Below are 20,287 nucleotides of genomic sequence, written 5' to 3'. Positions count from 1 at the left end.
GTCTTTGATAACGTAATGGGAATGCTATTTGTATAAGATGAGAACGCTACATTGAATGGACATATTGGAGAAGACTTATGGACTCCCATTGAGAATGATCTACTATTCAGCGCAAAATTAGAAAGAAGATGCTATTAACATTTTTTTTGAAGAACTTGACTTTTTTGAACACTTGAAAAAGTTTACCGAAACAGTGAATACTACTGGAAAGCTGTTGTGTCTACATAGTTCACAATAGTATACTGTTGTTCTTATGTGTATATTTCTGTTGATGTTTGGTCGTTATATCTTATTGGTGTACTTTATATCATTTATCCATATCACTATATTGATTGTTTCACTTTTTAATACAGTTCATACATCTAGTTGGTTCTTTGTTTTTTGGTTACATTATTGGATCTGTTGTTTTATGTAATGTACTATAGTTCACATCTTGTATGTTGTTGATTTGGTGCTTGTTAAGTAAGACTTGCATATGGCTATTCACTAACATTGTTTTTACAACCTATGTCCAGCCTGTGCTTAAAGACCTTCAGTGAAAGAGGTCCTCACCCCCAGAGAATCTGTTTCACTGTTAAACTACCTTTTACCATTAAAAAGTTTCTCCTAATATTCAGCTGAACAAGGGCTTAGACTGGCAGACCTCCAAGGTTTCTTCCAACTCTTAACATCATATGAAATCTGCTCTCCTGTAACTTAAGCCTATTAGATCTAGTTCAGCCCTCTGGAGCAGCAGACTACAAGTCTTTGCCCTCTTTTATATGACGGACATCCAGGTATTCTCTCACGTTGCCCCTCAGTCTTCATTTATTCCTGGCTAAACATACCTAGTTCCTTCAGCTTGTAATGTTGTTTCTAGGGTTTGTTTTTGTTTTTAACTCTGTTGCCTTGATTTCTGCTCACAGATAACTTCTGGTATGGTCATCAGCACTTTTGTCTCTGCTCCCATCATGTACGTTTCTGCTTGGCTATTAACCATTCCCTCTATGGATCCAAAGAGACTGGCATCTGCAGTCCAAAATGTTAGCTTTGACATTAGTATTGTCAGTCTTGTCTCTTTGGTGAGTATTTACATAATCAAAACTGCATCATGGTGGTTAAAAGTTTGATAGAGAACCCGCACATCTAAGAGGGATCCACTTTCTCCGTGTTAGTACGAACAACTTCAAGCATAAGAAAGCCTGTATCTGAGCTCTACTTAATTACGACTTTTTAGCCAGTTGTCAGAAGTTGGGAAGGGCAGTGGATGCTGGTGGTCTTAACCATAATACTTCAACCATTCAATGTTGCTTTGAATGAGAGCATTCATTATGAGCATCTGATAGAAGGCAATGCATCTAACCACTTCTGTTGGAATAATGTAAGGCAGTAAAAGAGAGAAGCTGTCACCTTGAAAACTTCAGAATGCTGGATGAAAGCACAGCTTTCCCTCCTTCTGCTGGTGACCTTTGAGGGGGATGGGCTGTCGCTCAGTGGAAAAGCATATCTTTGCCTGCAGAAGGTTCAGGGTTCAATCCCTGTCATCTCCAGGTAAGACTGGGAAAGCCTCCTGCCTGAAACTCTGGAGAGCTGCTGTCCAATCAGTGTAGACAAGGCTAAACAAAGTGGATGGTGGTCTGACTTGGTACAAGGCAGCTCATACGGTGCATGTTTGCAAGCATCCCAATCTTGTGAGTGGTGCAGCGCGTGTGGCGATCACCAGCCCACCCCATAAGCCATTTAGTTCAGAGCTGGTACCAAGCACTACTTCTGTTCTACGGTAATAGAATAAGGACTGCTTCATGCATGACATTTTCCTGTACAGATGTCAAGTCTGGGTTGGGAAAAATAGATGTATAATATTTGTACACTTGTTTATTGTATAGTTTATCTTGCATATTTTATCCTGCCTTTTGGTGCTGTTTTCATGGCCCCACCCCCATAAGGGGTTTGCAACAAATTAGGACAATTTTCAAACTCCAATAAAGCAAAGGCCGTAAGCACTTAAGTCGCCAGAGCCATTCTTAATGCTGAAGGAGGTACATGCCTCTTCTTAAATTATGTGTACGCCTAATGGGAAGCTGTGTTTGGATGCAGCTCTGTAACATGCAGAAACAGTAAAACGGGTGCCTGTACTGAATGAGGGGCCCACTTCTACTACTACAGATAATTGCTCTGCTTCTCAACGAAAGGTTTCCAAGTGATTAGATTTATTTGTGTTCACCTTCATGTTCAGAATATGGTCAGAGGCTTCAAAGTGAAGGAAACTGCTTGAAACAAATGAACATCTTCTTTGGCTCTTTATTGCTGCCACAAACGTTCTTGTGCAATAGATAGGCATGCTTGCGAAGCTTGCCCTAGTTGGTGATCTCAATCTATCTTGAGCAACCCTGACATTTTACAAGAACGCGGTAATTAGCTTCTAAAAATTAGAATGCAAATTCAAACAAAGGATTAGCTTTGAACTGCGTTCTTTGGAGCGCTGGGGTTCTGCAGCAATGAAACAATCTGTAATGGCAGGGAGTTTGCTTGGCACAGAAGCAGGCATGAATACAATTAAGAACAGCCCTGCTGGATCAGGCCCAAGGCCTATCTAGTCCAGCATCAGGGGCGTAGCAAGGTTGGAGTGGGCCCAGAGACAAGATTTTAAAAAGTCCTGCCTGGATTGCCGGCCAGGAGACAAGATTTTAAAAAGTCCAGGGCCTCCGCACACCCCAGGCCCCCAAGGATTTAAGTCTGATATTCCAAAATAAGTATGCTGCCTGCAAATACATTTCACTGAATACACACACACGTCACAATATATAGTGATATACATTGAGTACTATACATTTGTATTACTTTTAATGCCTAGAACACACTAGAAAGATGAATTATTAAAATGGGCCCCTCACTGCAGATTAGCAAAGGAGACTTTCAACCATGCAGGGTGAACCTATGTTTGTTTTCTCAGAATTCTGAACAAATTCAGTCAAGTTTGATTGCAGGAGGTTTTTCACAGGAGGCTTTTAAAGCCCTTTAAGACACATCTCCTCTGGAATGGAGGTGCTGCATTCACATGTTGGCCAGATTGACCCTGAAGTCCCTGCAAGTTATTGGGGAGCAGTTCACACACAAGAAAAATAAAATAAAAGCACCACACATGCTTCACAGTTCTCACTCAGACCTTCTGGGTTGCAAAACAACTTGAACATAAGTGCATTTATAAATGAATGAATGAATAAATAAAATTAATAAAATACTGTTCCAGAAGTTTTTGCAATTTTCTGCCATGAAACAAGCCACTTATAGGACTTTTTAGATAGTTTTTTTAAGTCAGCAAATTTTCCAAGCTGTTTCAAAATAAATTTTCAGAGACTTCTCGGTCCCTCCCCCCCCCATATCCAAGCCCTATGGCAAGCAGATCCCTATATATGGGGGGGAGGGCGGGAAAGGTAACCACAAAAAGGAGTTCACACTCTACCTGGCAAATGCTGGTCTGGGTTGAGCAGGGCAGCAAGGGCTCTTCTGCTGCAGAGAACACTCTGGCTGCCTCCTCCTTCCTGGCTTGCTTGGGCCCTACTCGAGTTCAGGCTTCAATGCGGCCTACACGGAGGCCTCCGTGGAAGCCCCGCCCACCCGCCGATCAGCTGAGAGGCGGGAGAAAAGGAGCTCTTTGCAGCTTGTCTGCTGCCTGGATTGCCGGCCAGGAGAACAAGCTGGAGAGACGGCGAAGAGGGCAAGTGGCTGAGGGGCCTTGGGGCTAGGCAGGGGGCAATGGGGAGTCACGTGAGGTGCCTCTAGGGTGCCCCTCCAGGCAGTGGGGCCCCCAGACAACTGTCTCCCCTTGCCCTATCATTGTTACGCGCCTGTCCAGCATCCTGTCTCACACAGTGGCCCACCAGATGCCTCTGGGGAGCCCACAGGCAAGAGCTGAGGGCATGCCCTCTCTCCTGCTGTTGCTCCCCTGCAACTGGTAATGAGAGTCATCTTGCCTCTGGGGCTGGAGGTCTTCTATGGCCTTCAAGTTCAGACTAATAGCCATTGATACTTGTCCTCCGTGAATTTCCTTGAAGTTCTTGAGGGTGTAGGAAGTTCAAACATTGCTGGAACAAAGGAAGCCAATTCTTAGGACAAGTAAACCTGCCCATTATTGGGTAGGCTTTTTTGTAGGCTTTAAAAAAACAAAACAAAAACCAAAATGCCTCCAATCTAATCTGTAATCTGTGTTTGTTTCAGATTTGGTCCCTTGCTGTTATCCTGTTGAGTAAAAAATACAAACAGCTTCCTCACATGCTTACAACCAACTTACTCATTGCTCAGGTCAGTGCAATGCATTATACAATTTGGTCTAGAAAGATTTTATGAATTAATGTTAATTAAGCAGGAATGTAACAGGTTCACTGGCCTCTGGGGTCAGTGCTACATCATTGGACCCTGGTACCTGCATGAAGAAGCCTGGCAGTGGATTAGCTTTGCAACACAGTGTCCTTCTGGCAACTCAGCTACCCCCACCTTGAGCTAGTCCCTGGTTCTCCCTCACCATCTGGCATGTTCCTCATATGGCCATGTCCAGCTCTTTCAAAGGGAGGCTCGTCGTCTGTGTGAGTGGAGGGCCACCAATTGCCTCACCCCATCAGAGGCCAGCCTGTTTTCCATTGCAGGGTGACTCCTGCTTGTCTTTGCCCCGGGGCCTTCGCCTGACCCTTCTTAAGGGCAACCAGGGCATAGCCCATGTATTGGCCTAGTGTAAAATGGCCCTCTGGATCCTGCTGCTCTCCCAGTGCCTCCCCATCCACCTACATTTCCTGTAGGGCCCCCTTGTCTTGGTTCACGGAGTTGCTTTCTCCATGGAGCGGCAAAGTTCACCAAGAAGTATTCCATCTTTAAATTTCATTTTCCTGAAAAACTGAAAGAGCACAGTGCAGCCACCTTGCCAGAGCTAAGCAGATCTGGATCGACTCTCTGACTCAAAGAGAGACCTTCTGTTACCCTTCGTAAGCCATGATGAAACTGTGATATAAACACAATTGATAAAATACATGGTACTCAAATAAATTTAACTTTACCTGGAGATGCTCTTAGGTTTATTGTAAGATCAATATTTCTTTAAACTGAAAATGCAATATTTATTTTCTCTTAAGAAGAAATTTGTTATGGTACATTTAGTGGTGTGTTTAGTTTTGATATCGCCTAGGGCTGCAACATGATGTTGATTAACCAGTTAAATTGTTCAACTTAAAAATCTTGTAAAAAGAGGCCCCATTCATCAAGCAGCAATTTTTTAAAAGTCAACTGTCTTTAATAAAAGCACTGATTTTTGTCGCTTCAGAATTATTGTGGAATTCATGTGCAGATTCAGATATATTTAATTGAATACATGAATGTTAACCTACTTGGATTTCTTCAGTTGTGTGACAGCCCTAAAAGAAGCTACAAATTGCTGGTTTTATCTTTCAGTTTGTTGCCTGCATTGGAATGGTGATGTGGAATTTCACTATTAAGGAGAGAAGTATCACACTGCAGATTCTTGTGTTCATATTTCTATACAGTTCGCTTTACAGTGCTTTTTTGTGGACAGGTAAGTGGACAATTAATAGTTTGGATAAGACTTCCCTTGCTGGAAAAGTTGGAGATACTTAAAACTTTTATAAGCTGGTCATCCAGAATGCTGGTAGCAAATCCACATACATGGTGTTGATCCTACAAATTTCTCCACCTTTTAATTATCACTCCTTTATGATAGCAGTTGCCAAATTTCTTTCTCTCTATGTCAAGCCAGCCCCTGCATGGTTTCCAGTAGACTCCATATTAATTAAAAGTATACTTTATTCTGACTAAGCAGGGTAGTAGTAATGCCAGTACTTGGCATTAATATAGGATTTTCCGTGTTCAGAGCACACTATGCACTGTTATGTAATCCTTACAACTGCCTGCAAGGTAGATCACTCTTATCCCCATATTGCAGAATAACCACTGAGGCTGTGAGAGAAAGAGCAGTTTGCTTATTGTTTGTTATTTCTCTGTGTAAACCGCCCTGAGCCATTTTTGGAAGGGTGGTATAGAAATCAAATTATTATTATTATTATTTATTATTTATTAAGCCTACCTAGCGAGTTTCTTGCTGAGATGAGATTTGAATTGATAACCTCCTGAATCATCATGGTGACTCTGCTACAGAAGCTCTTTGTTCCACTCATATTTCTCTCCTTTGTACCATCTGACTAGGTCTTTTGCTGATAGTGAAAGACCAGGCAACTGCAGTGATCTTTCTGTACTTTACCCAGTACTTTACTCATACCCACAGAGTTCGTGTGTTGTCTTAGATGGGCACTCCACTTTTGTAAGAAATTGCTTCCTGAAAAGAAATAAACAATGTTTTTCTGCTCTCCCCTGCCTGCCCCCCTTCCTGCTCCAGGTCTCTTATCTCTCTCTCTCTTGCTTTTGAAAAGAAGAGAAGCCATAAAGATCCCTGTTGGATTTATAATTATAGTTGGTTGGGGGTAAGTTTGCAGAGTTTCTTTACTGAGATAAAATATAGGAAGTTGCAGGTTCATTATCTGTGTGATTCATTTTCTGTTTACTTCTTGCAGCATCCCAGCAGTTCTTGTTGGAATCCTGCTAATAGCTGGTCAACGAAATAATGATGTCATTGACTCTGCATTCTTTTATGGAAAACATCAGGTATGGATATCCTCTTTCCAATGGTGATAGTTGCCTTTTTGCTGGTCACTACTTGTGCATCCTATCTGCTCTTCCTCTTTATTCTCTTCTCTTGGAAGAGAATAAAGGAAAGCTTTATTAGCATTAGGAAAGCTTATTTAAGACCTGGCTCTTCTGTATGTGTGACATAGCTTTTAAAAAGCAAGAGATGTCAGAGTACTGAGAGAGAAATGAGCTCAAGTGGCTTTAATGACTGATTTACCAATTTGAACAGAAGAGGTGCCAATGAGAGTATGGAGTTTCAATGGAATCTAACCCAGGCCATCTTGGAAACAAAACGAACTACTAGGATGGAGAAATGGTAGTGAACATCCCAGTACTTGACTCTGTCCAGCCATCCTACAAAATATGAGTGCTAATCAGGCTACTCATGGCCACCTTTAGGTCCTTCCACACAACAGGATTTTAAAATATGTATTTATTTACAAAATATTTATGACCTCCTCCTCTACCCACCAGGTTCTCAATATGGCTTACAACACAAAGCCACAGTTCCATTAAAAACAGCAATAAAATATAAACCACCATAAAACACAATGGAAACATAGTCAGCAGCAGGGGTTTCACATGAAAATACCACATCAGCTCCCAAATGCCTGGAAGAAACAAGGACATTTTAAGAAGCTTCTTTAAAAGTCTGAAAATGGACCTGGGAGGCTTCTCTAGGAAGGGAAGTCAGTAGGAAAGGTATCGCCTTGAAATTTGCAGTCAGTGCACTTTAATCTTTTCTTACATGGATTTCAGATCTCTTTCCTCCTAGAAGTAGCACTTCTGTTGCAGAGAGATCACGTGTCACAGCAGTCTTTTGTTGCTGGGGAAAATTAAATTCTCCTTAGCTCATGAGTCCATTTCTATGGTGACTTCTGTAGAGTGTGTCATCTGACTTGACTGAATCATGTCTAAGTCTAGTATTGGTTCTACAACAGCAAGTCTGCACACATAATTGTTGGGATCTTTGGGAAACTTTATTTTGTACAGCACCTCCCCCCCCGCCCCCGCATGCACCTTTTAAAACCGTTTTAGAAGGCTGCAGGCTCTCTGCACTACCATGGCAGCACTACCATGCATTAGCCCAGTTACCCATATGCAGATATAAAGAAAAGGGGTCATGTAAATCAGAACAAAGATATTAAAACAAAAATAGCAGATGACATTCTCCTTGGGGTAATGCAGATGGTTCAGCTCTCCCCACACCCCCACTGTGCATCTAACACACCACCCAGGATGTTGCGGAACAGCCTTGTTCTGCTGCAACTTAGAATTGTGCCCTTGTGGTTGCATGACGTGCCCTGAAATAATGGATGTTGTGTTGCACAACTGCAACGGAGTGGTTTTAAGTTGCAGCCGAACAGGTCAGTTCTGCAACACCACAGGCAGTGCTGAACCATCCACATTACTCTGTGGGGAACACATTTTCTCTTGGCATTACTGAATTCCAGTCAACAAATCTATTAACTGACCTTAACAGTCTTAAAATGTATTAACCTAATCCATCAACCTCCTGTGCTACATACCAGTCATCCAGATCTCTACCATGGTTTTTCCTCTGCTTTGGCCAGTAAGAGTTTAGCTACAGTCGATATTTCTAAAACATCACTTCTTGCTCCCAAGAGCACAGTCTTGAGGGTCGATGCAGTAGTTTACACCTTGAAAAGAAAAAAAGTGACAAACTCTAGCACAGTGGTTCCCAACCTGTGGTACTCCCAGATGTTGCTGAACTACAACTCCCATCATCCCCAGCCCTATAAATTATAGCTGGGGGTGATGGGAGTTGTAGTCAAGCACCCTCTGGAGTGCCACAGGTTGGGAACCCCTACCTAGCAAGTTGACCCTCTGTTCTCCCCTTTTCCAGCCTAGAAATAGTGCCCTGACCTTTTAGTGAATTTAAAATGTTTTTCTTTGAGGAGTAAGTATTTCCCTTTTCTAGCGCTGGAGTGCACATCTCTGTGTGCGCCTCTTTCCCCCCTTTTTCTAAAGAAATGAATAGTAGCAATATTCTTCCACAGAAAGACTGTTTCGTGCACACATTCTCTTGTTTGTGGACATTGTATCACTTTGCCTTCAGATCAGGAGTTGTGAGAATATTTATTATTATTATTTAGGATATTGAGATACAGCTCTTCAACCAAAATGTTATCAAGGTGGTTGAAAGGAAAAGGAATAAGAAAATGGTTCCCTGATTCAGAGGGTCTCCCAGTCTTTAAAAAAAACACCACACACACCCAATGAAAATACCCTCAATGGCCACGTGGAAGATTGCTATCCTGGGTTGAACAGGGACAGTTGAGCTCCCTATGCTAAATATGGGAGCCACTACTTTAAAAGGTGCCTCTTTGCCCAGTTAGCAGGGGTAGACCATTCCAAAAAAGGTAAAATGCTGTTGAGGTGTGTTCTGCCTCTTGTCTGAAGAGATCCCTAACTACTTGTCTAGTGCCAAACTCATTTTCATGCAGGGAACACTTCCACACATTGAGATGAGAGGCAATTTTTGCTGATCCCACTCTTTCCCTCTGTACTTCCCCCAGAATACTTCCCTACGGGTTCTGGGACCCTTAGGACATATTTTTCAGGATGCAGAAGGAAGAGAGGATTGCCAGAATTGCTTTTGCTCTGTGCATGCATGGAAATGCTCCCTGTACCCAACTCTTAGTTTGGGTGCAGGCCCCTGTGTAGTGTTGGTAGAAGCAAGGGACTGGGAAATGGAACTGACAGCAGCTTCTCCAAGCTTTCAGGCAGGAGACTTCCCCAGCCCTACTTGGAGGTGCCAGAGATTGAACTTGACAGCTTCTGCATGCAAAGCAGATCCCCGACTACTGAGCTGCAGCCCCATCTCCTCTAGAGTCATGAGGGCTTCTTTACACGTGCATTGCATTTTGCTTTTTATCATTTGACAATGTAAAGCTGAACATGTGAGCAGAATCAACCAAAAAATATCATCTCTGAGGTGACAGGAAATCTGTGATGTCTGATTTGTGATGGCTCTTCTGCACTTACAGATCATGTCAAATAATGAACATGTATGTGTAAATTGGCCTATAGAAGCTCAGATGGGAAACATCAATGTACGAGAATATGGGGGAAATAGTGGGGGTTTGTGTTTCATTGGGGATGGGGGGAAGCTGAGAGTTTGTGTAGCAGAGGTGACTTCAACAGAGAAAAAGGCAGAATGAAAGGATAGTTTGCATACAGTGAATTGGGCAAGTTTATTGAATACTTTCCCAATATCGTATATAAAAGCATTGAATAAGTAACAGTATTTGTCTTATTGGATGTCCTAGTGATGTAAGCTATCAATTTTTCTGAATAATCATTTGTTCTTTCAAATGTCAAAAGATTTTTTTAAACTCCTGCCTCTTTTCCCCATTTGGCAGATGATTATCACAGCAGTCATCGTATTCATCAGCATATTGATGTCGGGTGTGTCACTCATGTGTATGAACAGATCTGGAGTGGAATCCAACTATGAGGCATTGAACCAGCATTCCCAACACAGTAGAACAGACGACTCTGAAAGGGAAGTGAATGAGCAAAGCAGATCTTCAACCAGTACTTCTCATTCATTGACAATAAATTCTTCCATGGAAAGAGGTATGGTGAATGGCTGCATAAACCTTTGAAAAGCATTGATTTCTTGTTGCTCCCATATACTATGAGGGGGGTATATCTGAACAAGCTTTTTTTCTTGATACCGAGAGCCTTATCAGGCTATCATACTTCATTTTGTTGCCACGTGTTGTGTGTTTTACACTAGACATGTAGGGTCCGCACCTAAATTGTGATCATCACTACTTGTGTTGTGTTGCCTTGGACATCCTCTCCTGGTGCTTAATATGAAGTGAATCTCGCTCAGATGGAGAGAGTGGCAGCTAGAAATGCAAGTCTAAAAATTATAAACCATACAAAATAGCAAGGTGTGGAAGCTCTGTTGACACACACTTTTTAAACCATCCTTGGACTGAAAGAGGGAGACTTCCAGGAGAATGTATCTATGCTTGCACAGAGCAATCTGGATTTACTAATATGCATACATAAAATATGTTTATTTTCTTTCTGATACTCGCCATATATGAGTACTGCATGGAACAAAGAGCATTGTCGCCTGGTTCAGGCAATCGCTAGTTTGTTGAATTGCATATGAGTTGACTACCTGCATTTGCCATCTTTCTGTTGTATGCCTCCTTTTAACTGAACACTTCCTGATTTCTTAAACCTTTGTTTCCTGTGACATCCTCCGAACCAGGGAATTGACGATTAAGTGATCCTTATGTTTGGATCCTGGTGTGATATCCTGGTTTCTTGAGATCACTGTTCCTTGGTTCAGATGTCATGGGAAACTGGTTTAAGAAACCAATTGTGTTGTATTCTGCTGGGCACACAAGATGAGGACACTCAGTTGTTCCTGATCCAACCTACTATAGACCGTAGTAATGTCTCTGCCGGTCTTCTCTTAAAACAGAACTGCTTACTGTCTTATCACAGTACAACACCATAACTTATACCTTGTGTGTTGCTTTTTCCTGCAGAGTGCAGTCACTGTCAACAGCCAAATGGAGAGTTATGCTGTTCTGAAGGAGAGCCAGCCTCTGGTACTTGTGCCAATGATAACTGCACTCCCTCAATTGAGACTGGTAAGATATTCCTGTTTTCCAAATAACTTTTCACTAAAACTCCACTCTGCACTTGTGGGCCTGTGTTGACACAAACTGCAGGAACTGATCTTTATCCCTCACAGGCATTATAATTGGACGTGGTATCATTAGACGTACTTTCTTTCCCCAGTCAGCATCTGTTGTTTTTTTGCAGCTTGATGGAGTGTGGCAAAATCAGTTATTTTGAGTAATTGTTCCTAGTATAACTAGGAACATAGGAAGCTGCCTTATACAAAGTCAGACCATCGGTCTGTCTAGCTCAGTATTGTCTATACAGACTGGCAGCAGCTTCTCCAAAGTTACAGGCAGGAGTCCCTCTCAGTCTTATCTTGGAGATGCCAGGGAGGGAACTTAGAATCTTCTGTGTTCTTCCCAGAGCGACTCCATCCCCAAAGGGGAATGTCTTACAGCACTCCCATGTAGTCTCCTATTCAAATAGAAATACGTTAAATAAATGCAAACTAGGGTGGACTCTGCTTAGCAAAAGGGACAATTCATGCTTGCTACCACAAGACCTGCTCTCCTCCTTAATCAAGAATGATTTTGGTAGTGGGAATTAAAGATAAATTGTGTGTGATATTTATAGCGTAATAATAATAATAACAATGGTTGTTGTTGTTTAATCCTAACAGGCTTAAGAAGAGCTATATCTTAATTTTTGGATAGCTGGAAGGACAAAGTATTGGTTGCCCAACGAAAATCTTTGTCCTCGCCCTGTACTGGGAGTACATAGATGTGGGTGACATCCAGTCTAATGTTGGGTGTGCCAAAAAAAACCCCACTTCAGATGTGTAACAGGGGAAGGGTGTTTTTCTCTGATCCCCCCCCCCCTCCCTTCCCTCTACAGCCCACTGTGTCTCCCAAAAATATACCCCTGAGGGTGCCACAACCCTCTGAGACATATTTTCAGGAGGCACTGTGGCCTGTAGAGGGAAGGGGAGATGAGCAAAGATCTCTCTGCCGCTGTTGTGCACATGAAATGTTTTTTCAATGTACAGAGCTTTAGTCTGGATGTCGGCCAGTGTTGCATTGTCCTCTCCCCTGACTTACGAGTAAACTCAAATGCAAGGTTCATTAACTACCTTAAGTGGCGAAGCGGGGGAATGCTTGACTAACAAGCAGAAGGTTGCCAATTCAAATTCCCGCTGGTATGTTTCCCAGACTATGGGAAAAACCTATATCAGGCAGCAGCAATATAGGAAGATGCTGAAAGGCATCATCTCACACTGCGTGGGAGGAGGCAATGGTAAATCCCTCCTGTATTCTACCAAAGAAAACCACAGGACTCTCTGGGCTCCAGGAGTCGAAATTGACTTGACGGCACACTTTACCTTTTTACCAACTAAAATAATAATGTTTAAGTACAACAGGTCCCTAGATCCTTGCTGGAGCTGTAGATGATTGAACTTTGATGGTAGCCACAGCGCAGAGAGAGAAGAAATGTTGCCTCTTTAGCAAGTTGAGCAGCATTTCTACCACACATCTGATGTTTGATCAGAGAGATTTATCATTGATCAACTAGTCAGGGAGAGGAAATACAGCCCTCTCAAATCAATCCTCCTCTCTATTAGATTATCTCCTAGGACTGAAAAACAGCAAAAGGAGGAATGAACTGCTGTAACAAATGCCCTATGTGGGTATTTAATAACGTCTTGCTGCCATCTAGTGGTAGGTACCAAGAACTCTTTTAAGCTTTCTGAAACCTCATCTGAAAAAGACAACTGTGCATTTCAGCCTGTTGCATTACATCTTGTTCCTCTGGAGTTCGTTTAGGGAAGAAGAAAGAAAGTGTTAATGCGTGATCTTGAGCTTAGCAAGGTTAGGCTCTGTAGCAAGCTTTGTAGTTGAGGTGTTTTTGAGTGAAAATATTCCTTCTCCACTTGGAAACTTAATTGTAGGATTAAAAGCCTGTTCTAGAGACTTTAATGCTTTGTTGTTCCAAAGTTTTCCTAGTGGTAACTTCCACTATGCTAGTGAAGGGTTATAAATGCTTTGTCATAGCACTCAGATAGAGACAAAGCAGCTCTTTTCAAAATACAGTCTATTCTCCTTGTAGCTAGCTGCCGAAACACTTTGCACCTCTCCACTGTCAATATTGTTAATAGGGATGTACAAAACCTTTCAAGCTTGGAATGTTCCAACTCGAAGCATGCCATTTCGAGTGTTCTTTCAAGTGAACAGCCTATTTTGAGCTCGGAACAGAATGACGCTGTTCCGAATTGGAACGTTTTGAGTGTCCCAAGCGCCATTTGAAGGGCTGTTTTTCCAGGGAGAGCTGACCTACTGATTGGGGTCGGCGGGTAGACCAGTCCTCCAAGACAGGCCAACACACTAAGTACAGGGCGGAGGAGTGGTCTACCTGCTGACCCCAATCAGTAGACTGTTTTTCCCCAGAAAAATAGCCCTCCAAAATTGTGCTCTGCATGCTCAAAACGTTCCAGGGATTTGCATTTCGTTTTGTGCTTGAAATGAAACGCAAAATCTATTTTGTGCACATCCATATTGGTTAGGGTGTGGAGTATCCTGCTTTTATATATAAAAGTTATAGCTATGTGCTTTTTGGATTATCTGTCTAGGGCAGGGCAGGGCAGCTTGTGACCCCACAAAAACAAATTCAGTCCAGTGGTCTTTAGGGCCCGTTGCATGCTCTAGATTTCCCCTATTTTTGTATTTTAAATTTTTATTGGATTTTACAGTAGCTTTTACATTCAAATTACATTCATTTATTCATTTATTTATTCTACACATAAGTAAATATTGACTTCCTGCTTGCCTATCTGTGCAGTTCACAATAACTATACATATAAACCATTGTTATAATAATTCAAAATATACATACTCCACAATACTACTTGATTTTACCCAACCCAACCTGCTGTTATTACCATATTTCAAACCCTACTGAAAAGTCCATATTTGAAAATAATTCTTTAAGTAAAGCAAAAATGGTTCCCAATCTTCTTTAAAACATTCCAAATTTTTGTCTCTTATAAGTGTGGTAAGCTTTGCCATCTCAGCATATTCCAAAATTTTTATCAACCAGTCTTATTTTGAGGGCATTTTAGTGTCTTTCCATTTCTGCGCATATTTTCCTGGCCGCCGGGGTTGCATACATTGAAAACGTTAAATTTCTTCTAGAGAACTCTCTTTCAGTTATTCCCAGCAGGAAGGATTTTGGCCTCTTAAGAAATGTCACTTTAAAGATTTTCTTCAACTCGTATATCATATCCCAAAAAGCCTTTGCCTTCCTGCATGACCACCACATATGGAAAAAAGTTCCTTCACATTGTCCACATTTCCAACATTTTTTTGAAACATTTTTATACATCAATGCTAATTTTTTCGGTGTCAGATACCACCTGTACATCATCTTATAATAATTTTATTTTAAAATATAACATGCAGTAAACTTTAAATCAGTTTTCCATAATTTTTCCCAAGTAGCCATATATATTTTATGACCCACATCTTGAGCCCATTTTATCATAGTTGTTTTAACCACTTCATCTCTTGTCTCCTCCAAAAGCAACAACTTATACATCTTAGATACTCATCTTTCATCATTTTCACACAGCTTCTTCTCAAATCTCGACATTTGATCCACAAACCCAACCTTAAGATCCTTTTTATAAATTTCATTTAGCTGATGATACTGAAACCAATTACTAACCAAATTTTGTACTTCATTTAACTCTCCCCCCCCCCCATTTTTGTAGTCAATTTTGAACAATAACCTTTTCCCCAAACCCCCATTCTATGGGGGTTTGGGGAAAAGGTTAAAACATTGTTTGAAATTGCCCATTTCTTTTGTGGGTTGGGTGGTAGGTAGCACCCATCATTCCGTATCACACAACCCACTTCAGTGACCCTAGGAGCAACCCATGGGGAGCAGTGGGGTGTTTCAAGTTTCCCCATTGTTCCCTATGGCCAGAACAAGCTGCACTCAGAGTGCATACACAAGTTTTGCATTGCAATTTGCAACCCTGTCTTGAAAAACACTGCAAAAGCACACAGTAAAAGAGAATCTCTCCCTCCTAATACAGAACAAACATTTCAAGCACAATCCAAAAATGGCCACTCAGAATCCAGTGCCAGCCACAGGGCCTGCACTACAGTAATATCATTGGCACCAGTTGCTTTCTCTCTCACACAATTATGACTCCTTACATTACTCCCTGGCTGCCACAGCAGCACTCTTACTTAGTAGCAAGCATAGCCATAAGCAAAACTAGAGCAACTTCAGCCACATTTTGACTTTTACTTTCAGTGCAGGTTGCAGAGCAGACCAGAGCAATGAGTGAAGCACAAGTTAGTCTCAAGGCCAGATATAGAGCTCATCACAGCAGTCACCAATAAACATTACATGCACACACAGTTGCCACTGTCCATTTCTCACCACAACACTATCTCACAAACACAACTCAAGGAAGGAAGGCACACAAATTCTGCCTTTTTTTCCATCTGAGATCCAGCAAAACCAGATAGTTATAGCAGCAATAGTACAGCATATTATACTCAGTGCTGAGAAAATAAAACCACAAAATTAAACTTTCCTCCCTCCTCTCCTGATGTATCCTCTTCAAGAGAGGTGTATGGGCTCTTTCAGCTTCGCAGTCCATTTTGACTTTTGAAATTCCCTTCTTTTGTGTTCCCTCTCCCTCTTCCCAGCCAATGGAGACACAGTTGCCCATGATACTTGATTTGTATGATGACAAGCTAAACAGGAAGCAAGGAGATCGCAAGCCAGTGTCAGAAAACCAATCAGCCGGGTGGGGGGGGAGATGGGCCTCCCAAATGGTGCTTGAAACATTAAATGTTTCGATTGAAACAGGGTTGTTTTGCGCTCAAAACGGCACATTTAGAGTAAAAACATCTTGATGTCGAAACATTTTGCAAATCGCTATTCTTGGCTGGTGGGCTGCATTCTGCTTGATAGATCACAAGTTGTGCCAGTATAATTTAGGGTTGTTTACCTGTATGAAGCACCTAATACCTCCTTCCTGTGCTACTGTGCTTAAGTCACCGTCAGGGTACCACACCATATTCTGGTACAAAAAACAAGTAATTTAAAGTAGAAATACTGACATCTGCTTCTTTCAACATATTGATTCTTACAAAGGACACCCTCCACTCTATGTGCTGTCAATTTGGTTTGTAGCAGACTGTCAGCACATGGGTTACAAAGAGGTGCTTTTCTGTACTTTGGCCACCATCTTGCAACACGATGATGATGATGATTAATTTGATTTCTATACCGCCCTTCCAAAAATGGATCAGGGCAGTTTACACAGAGAAATAATAAATAAATAAGATGGATCCCTGTCCCCAAAGGGCTCACCATCTGAAAAGAAATGCAAGACAGACACCAGCAACAGTCACTGGAGGTCCTGTGCTGGGGGTGGATATGGCCAGTTATTCTCCCCCTGCTCAATAAAGAGAATCACCATGTTAAAAGGTGCCTCTTTGCCCAGTTAGCAGGACTACCCCTGCAAAAAACCCCATCAGTGTCCTCTGTGTCCCCCTCCCATGTGCTGTGAATTTGGTTTGTATTGCAAAAGTTATGGGGTGGGGGAGGAGGGTGCGCATGGATAAACACTCCGACATGGTGACATCCTAAGCCGCCTTGCCTTCTGAAAGTAGGCTATATTGCATAAGATATGGAAGGGGTGTAAATGATGGGGTTTCTCTTTTTAAAATATATGCAAGTGGAAACACAGTACTTCCCTGTCACTGGTTGAGTGTATTTTGGTAGGGAAATATATGATTTATACACACAAGCATTCTGGCTATAGCAGTGTACAAAACACCTCATATTAAGCGGCTGCAATACACATCTAAGATGTGAGTGTGAGAGAACTGGTGAATAACAAAGTGGGGAGAGGATTCTTATGTGAAGGGCTGACAATTAGCAAAGTACCTGATCAGACAAATCACGGAGTGCAGCTCTAGCGGAACGGCACCATTTTAGCTTGCAGATGAGGTGGCTGCATGTTTTGATTATTCCTTCCTAGACCTAATTTCCAGTACATACAGAAATACAGCTTGTCTGAGGGGAGGGTTAAGCTACAGCCCTTCTCTATTGCAAACACATCTTTAACCAGGGCCAACAAGTTCCTTATACAAAAGAGCATTCAAAAATGCAATTTCCTCTACCTCAGTCTCAAGTAGGATAGTCTGGCTGGAACTGTGTACCATTCATCTGTGATTAATGTAGCTCAGCCCCATAAACTGATGAAGCTGCCAGTTATTATTATTATTATTATTATTATTATTATTTTAATTCTGCTGCTTTCACCCCCTTTTTTGGGAAGGGTTATGTTATTCATATTATATGAATCCATGTTGCATATACAGATTATTGGAGTAGCATGGCACAAGCAAAAATCCTAATTCCATCTAATCCCTTTTAATGTTTTTCAGCAAACCGATGTTTAAGTCCGTGCAGTTCTCAGACCTGCATACTGGCTCAGGAGGAACAGCGTCTGCAAACTGGAGACAGGCAGCTGGCTAGACATGTGTTGCTATGCTTGTTGCTTGTGGTGGGCCTCTTTGCTGTAAATATCTCATTTTTCTGATATTCATTCGTTTGTACTAACATTTCGGGAAATTGTGTAGCTATTGCAAGAGGGGTGGGGCAGTGGCGATGCATTGTATTAGTATAAATATGTACAGTTTGCTCTTTAGCAAAACTTGCCCATTCACACAAGGCGCTAAACTCATAAGAACATAAGAAAAGCCCTGCAGGATCAGGCCCAAGGCTCATCTAGTCTAGCATCCTTCTTCACACAGTGGCCCACCAGATGCCTCTGGGGAGCCCACAGGCAAGAGGCGAGGGCATGCCCTCTCTCCTGCTGTTGCTCCCCTGCAACTGGTATTGAGAGGCATCTTGCCTCTGAAGCTGGAGGTAGCCTTCAGACTTGTAGCCATTGATAGACCTGTTGGAACTCTCTGTTGGAAGTTTGATAAACAAGCCAGGAAACTAATGTCAACATCTTCATTGTTGCACTCATTGCATTCATTTGTTGCACTCATTGGCTACCTAATATGCACACAAAAAGAACAGGTTCCTCCTCTGAAGATCTCAAATCCTGTTCAGAGCAGAAGGATAAAAAGGTTAAAACTAGTTGGTTTTAACCTTTAAAGCCCTAAATGGCTTGGGACTTTTAAATTGATTTTTTAAAATGTTTTGGGGGGAAATATTTTTACATTGTTTTGTATTGTATTGAGGGAGTGTGTGTTATGTGTTAATGTTGTGTTGTGAGCCATCCAGAGAACAAATTGTTGTGGAGTGGCTAAAGTTTTAAAATTATTAGGATTTATTCTGAAGATAAATTCTGCACTTCTCATTTTACCAGTGTATGTATGCTACCAATTTCAAGCCATGTCCAGGCATTCAGCAATCCATGCGAGTGTGTCAGGAAGCCCCGCTCACCCCAGTGGGCTGTCCCAGAATGCAGTGTTTGAGCATTGTGTTTGTGGACCATGTGCCGTAGGGGCTTCAGAGCGCAGAGGCTCAGGAGCAGGGCTTGCCCGCACACTCTTGTGGGTGCTGTTTTGAACCCCTGAACAAGGCTTTAGTTACACCCTGATCCTAGAGACTGGCAGCATTCTGCCGAGTGGTTTTCACAGAGCAGCCTCTGGCTGCCACCATCTCTTCGCTGCAGCAGTTCCAAGTAGCAGGAAGAGCTGGTGGGATGAGATAGCAGCGGCCATCATCTCAGCCCTGGTTCTTTGCTTCTTGCTGCAAAAGATGCCAAGTGGCAGAAAATGATACTGAGCCATCAGCTGAAGTTCAATGAGGACATCAGATACTCTTGATTATTGAGCTGACCTGTGGCCATGATGCCCCCATCATGATTATGGGATTTAATTGAAAGATTGTCTGTCTGGTCCATCATCCAGATAGCCCTGAAAATTCTGACTTGGGTGTGTTTTGGGTCCCATTGCAGTCAGTGGGGCTACATAAGCTGAGACCAGAATTCTTCAGCTTGTGAGTCCTAAATAAGTCACTAAATATTCAGCTGTTACTAGCAGGAGGCCATTAGCAAAAAGTCAGATTACTAGACTTGCAGTCTTCTGTTGAAGGATACTACTACTACTAACAGACCACCTTTGAACAAGAAGTTCTCAAAGCGGATACTGTATCTTCTTTTGCTGAACAAATTTACATTACATCTCATGGCAAGCCCCACAGCAGATTACAGTAAAAGTAATACAATTCACAAGAAAATATGAGAGAGTCGCATATATTTCTATCTTTCCCCTTTCACAGAATCTATCCAGTTGTTTGTGGTGGCTGTTCAACCAAGAACCGGGAAGACTCTATGTGGAACTGCAGTTCTTCTGTGCTGTATTTAATTTTGGTCAGGTAGTTATTCATGTTGACTGTGAATCTAATTCTCCAATTATATGCACACTTGCTACCAAGTAAGTTCTGCTGAACCCTGTGAGACTTGTATCTAGATCAGGAGTGTCAAACTCAATTGGGTGGTGGGCCAGAATTGATTCCGATGCACCTCCGGAAGACCACACATAGCCTTCCACTGCCTTCCTTCACCTCATACCACCTTCTCTCCTCCTCCTCCCCCTCCCTCTTTCTCTCATTCGCTTCGTTTCTTCCTTCTTCACCCTGCCATTTAAATTAACTGAATACACTACTTTTACACCAGAATATATTGGGGGGAAATTTAAATAATTTTTTAGTTTTTTGAAGAAATTCTGAATTTAATACTCCCTGGTGCCTACAGATACCAAATTTTGCATACACAATACTACCAATGAAATTAGCTGAATGCACTGCTTTTTACACCAGAATATGCTTAGGGGGGATTTAATTATTGATTGATCTTTTAAAAAAAATTCCCAGCATGACAATCATCATATTTTAATTGCTAATATTCTGAACAGATTTTTAACTCAATGGTCAGATCAATAATTCCAATGCATCATGCCCCCAG

At 41.9% G+C, this 20,287-nt stretch overlaps 1 protein-coding gene and 1 long non-coding RNA gene across 6 annotated transcripts in view; one reads left to right on the top strand and one right to left on the bottom strand.

Annotated features, from left to right (window-relative positions):
• Positions 1–3,546, bottom strand: part of LOC128332612 (uncharacterized) — a 29,900-nt gene extending 26,354 nt beyond the window's left edge. The window contains exon 1 of the long non-coding RNA XR_008310699.1: positions 3,443–3,546. This is a non-coding gene — a long non-coding RNA (uncharacterized LOC128332612). The remainder of the gene's footprint in view (positions 1–3,442) is intronic.
• Positions 1–20,287, top strand: part of GPR155 (G protein-coupled receptor 155) — a 55,615-nt gene that overhangs the window by 26,549 nt on the left and 8,779 nt on the right. For all 5 annotated transcript variants that reach the window (XM_053266982.1, XM_053266971.1, XM_053266950.1 and 2 more), the window contains exons 5-13: positions 906–1,061; positions 4,198–4,281; positions 5,419–5,539; positions 6,377–6,461; positions 6,552–6,642; positions 10,053–10,269; positions 11,205–11,309; positions 17,751–17,884; positions 19,603–19,698. In XM_053266982.1, coding sequence (XP_053122957.1) covers positions 906–1,061; positions 4,198–4,281; positions 5,419–5,539; positions 6,377–6,461; positions 6,552–6,642; positions 10,053–10,269; positions 11,205–11,309; positions 17,751–17,884; positions 19,603–19,698 — 1,089 coding nt within the window. The remainder of the gene's footprint in view (positions 1–905; positions 1,062–4,197; positions 4,282–5,418; positions 5,540–6,376; positions 6,462–6,551; positions 6,643–10,052; positions 10,270–11,204; positions 11,310–17,750; positions 17,885–19,602; positions 19,699–20,287) is intronic.

Source organism: Hemicordylus capensis, chromosome 1, assembly GCF_027244095.1.
Source record: "Hemicordylus capensis ecotype Gifberg chromosome 1, rHemCap1.1.pri, whole genome shotgun sequence".
Taxonomy (NCBI): domain Eukaryota; kingdom Metazoa; phylum Chordata; class Lepidosauria; order Squamata; family Cordylidae; genus Hemicordylus; species Hemicordylus capensis.
The sequence above is the reverse complement of the archived record's forward strand: the minus strand, read 5'-3'. Positions and strand labels throughout refer to the sequence as shown.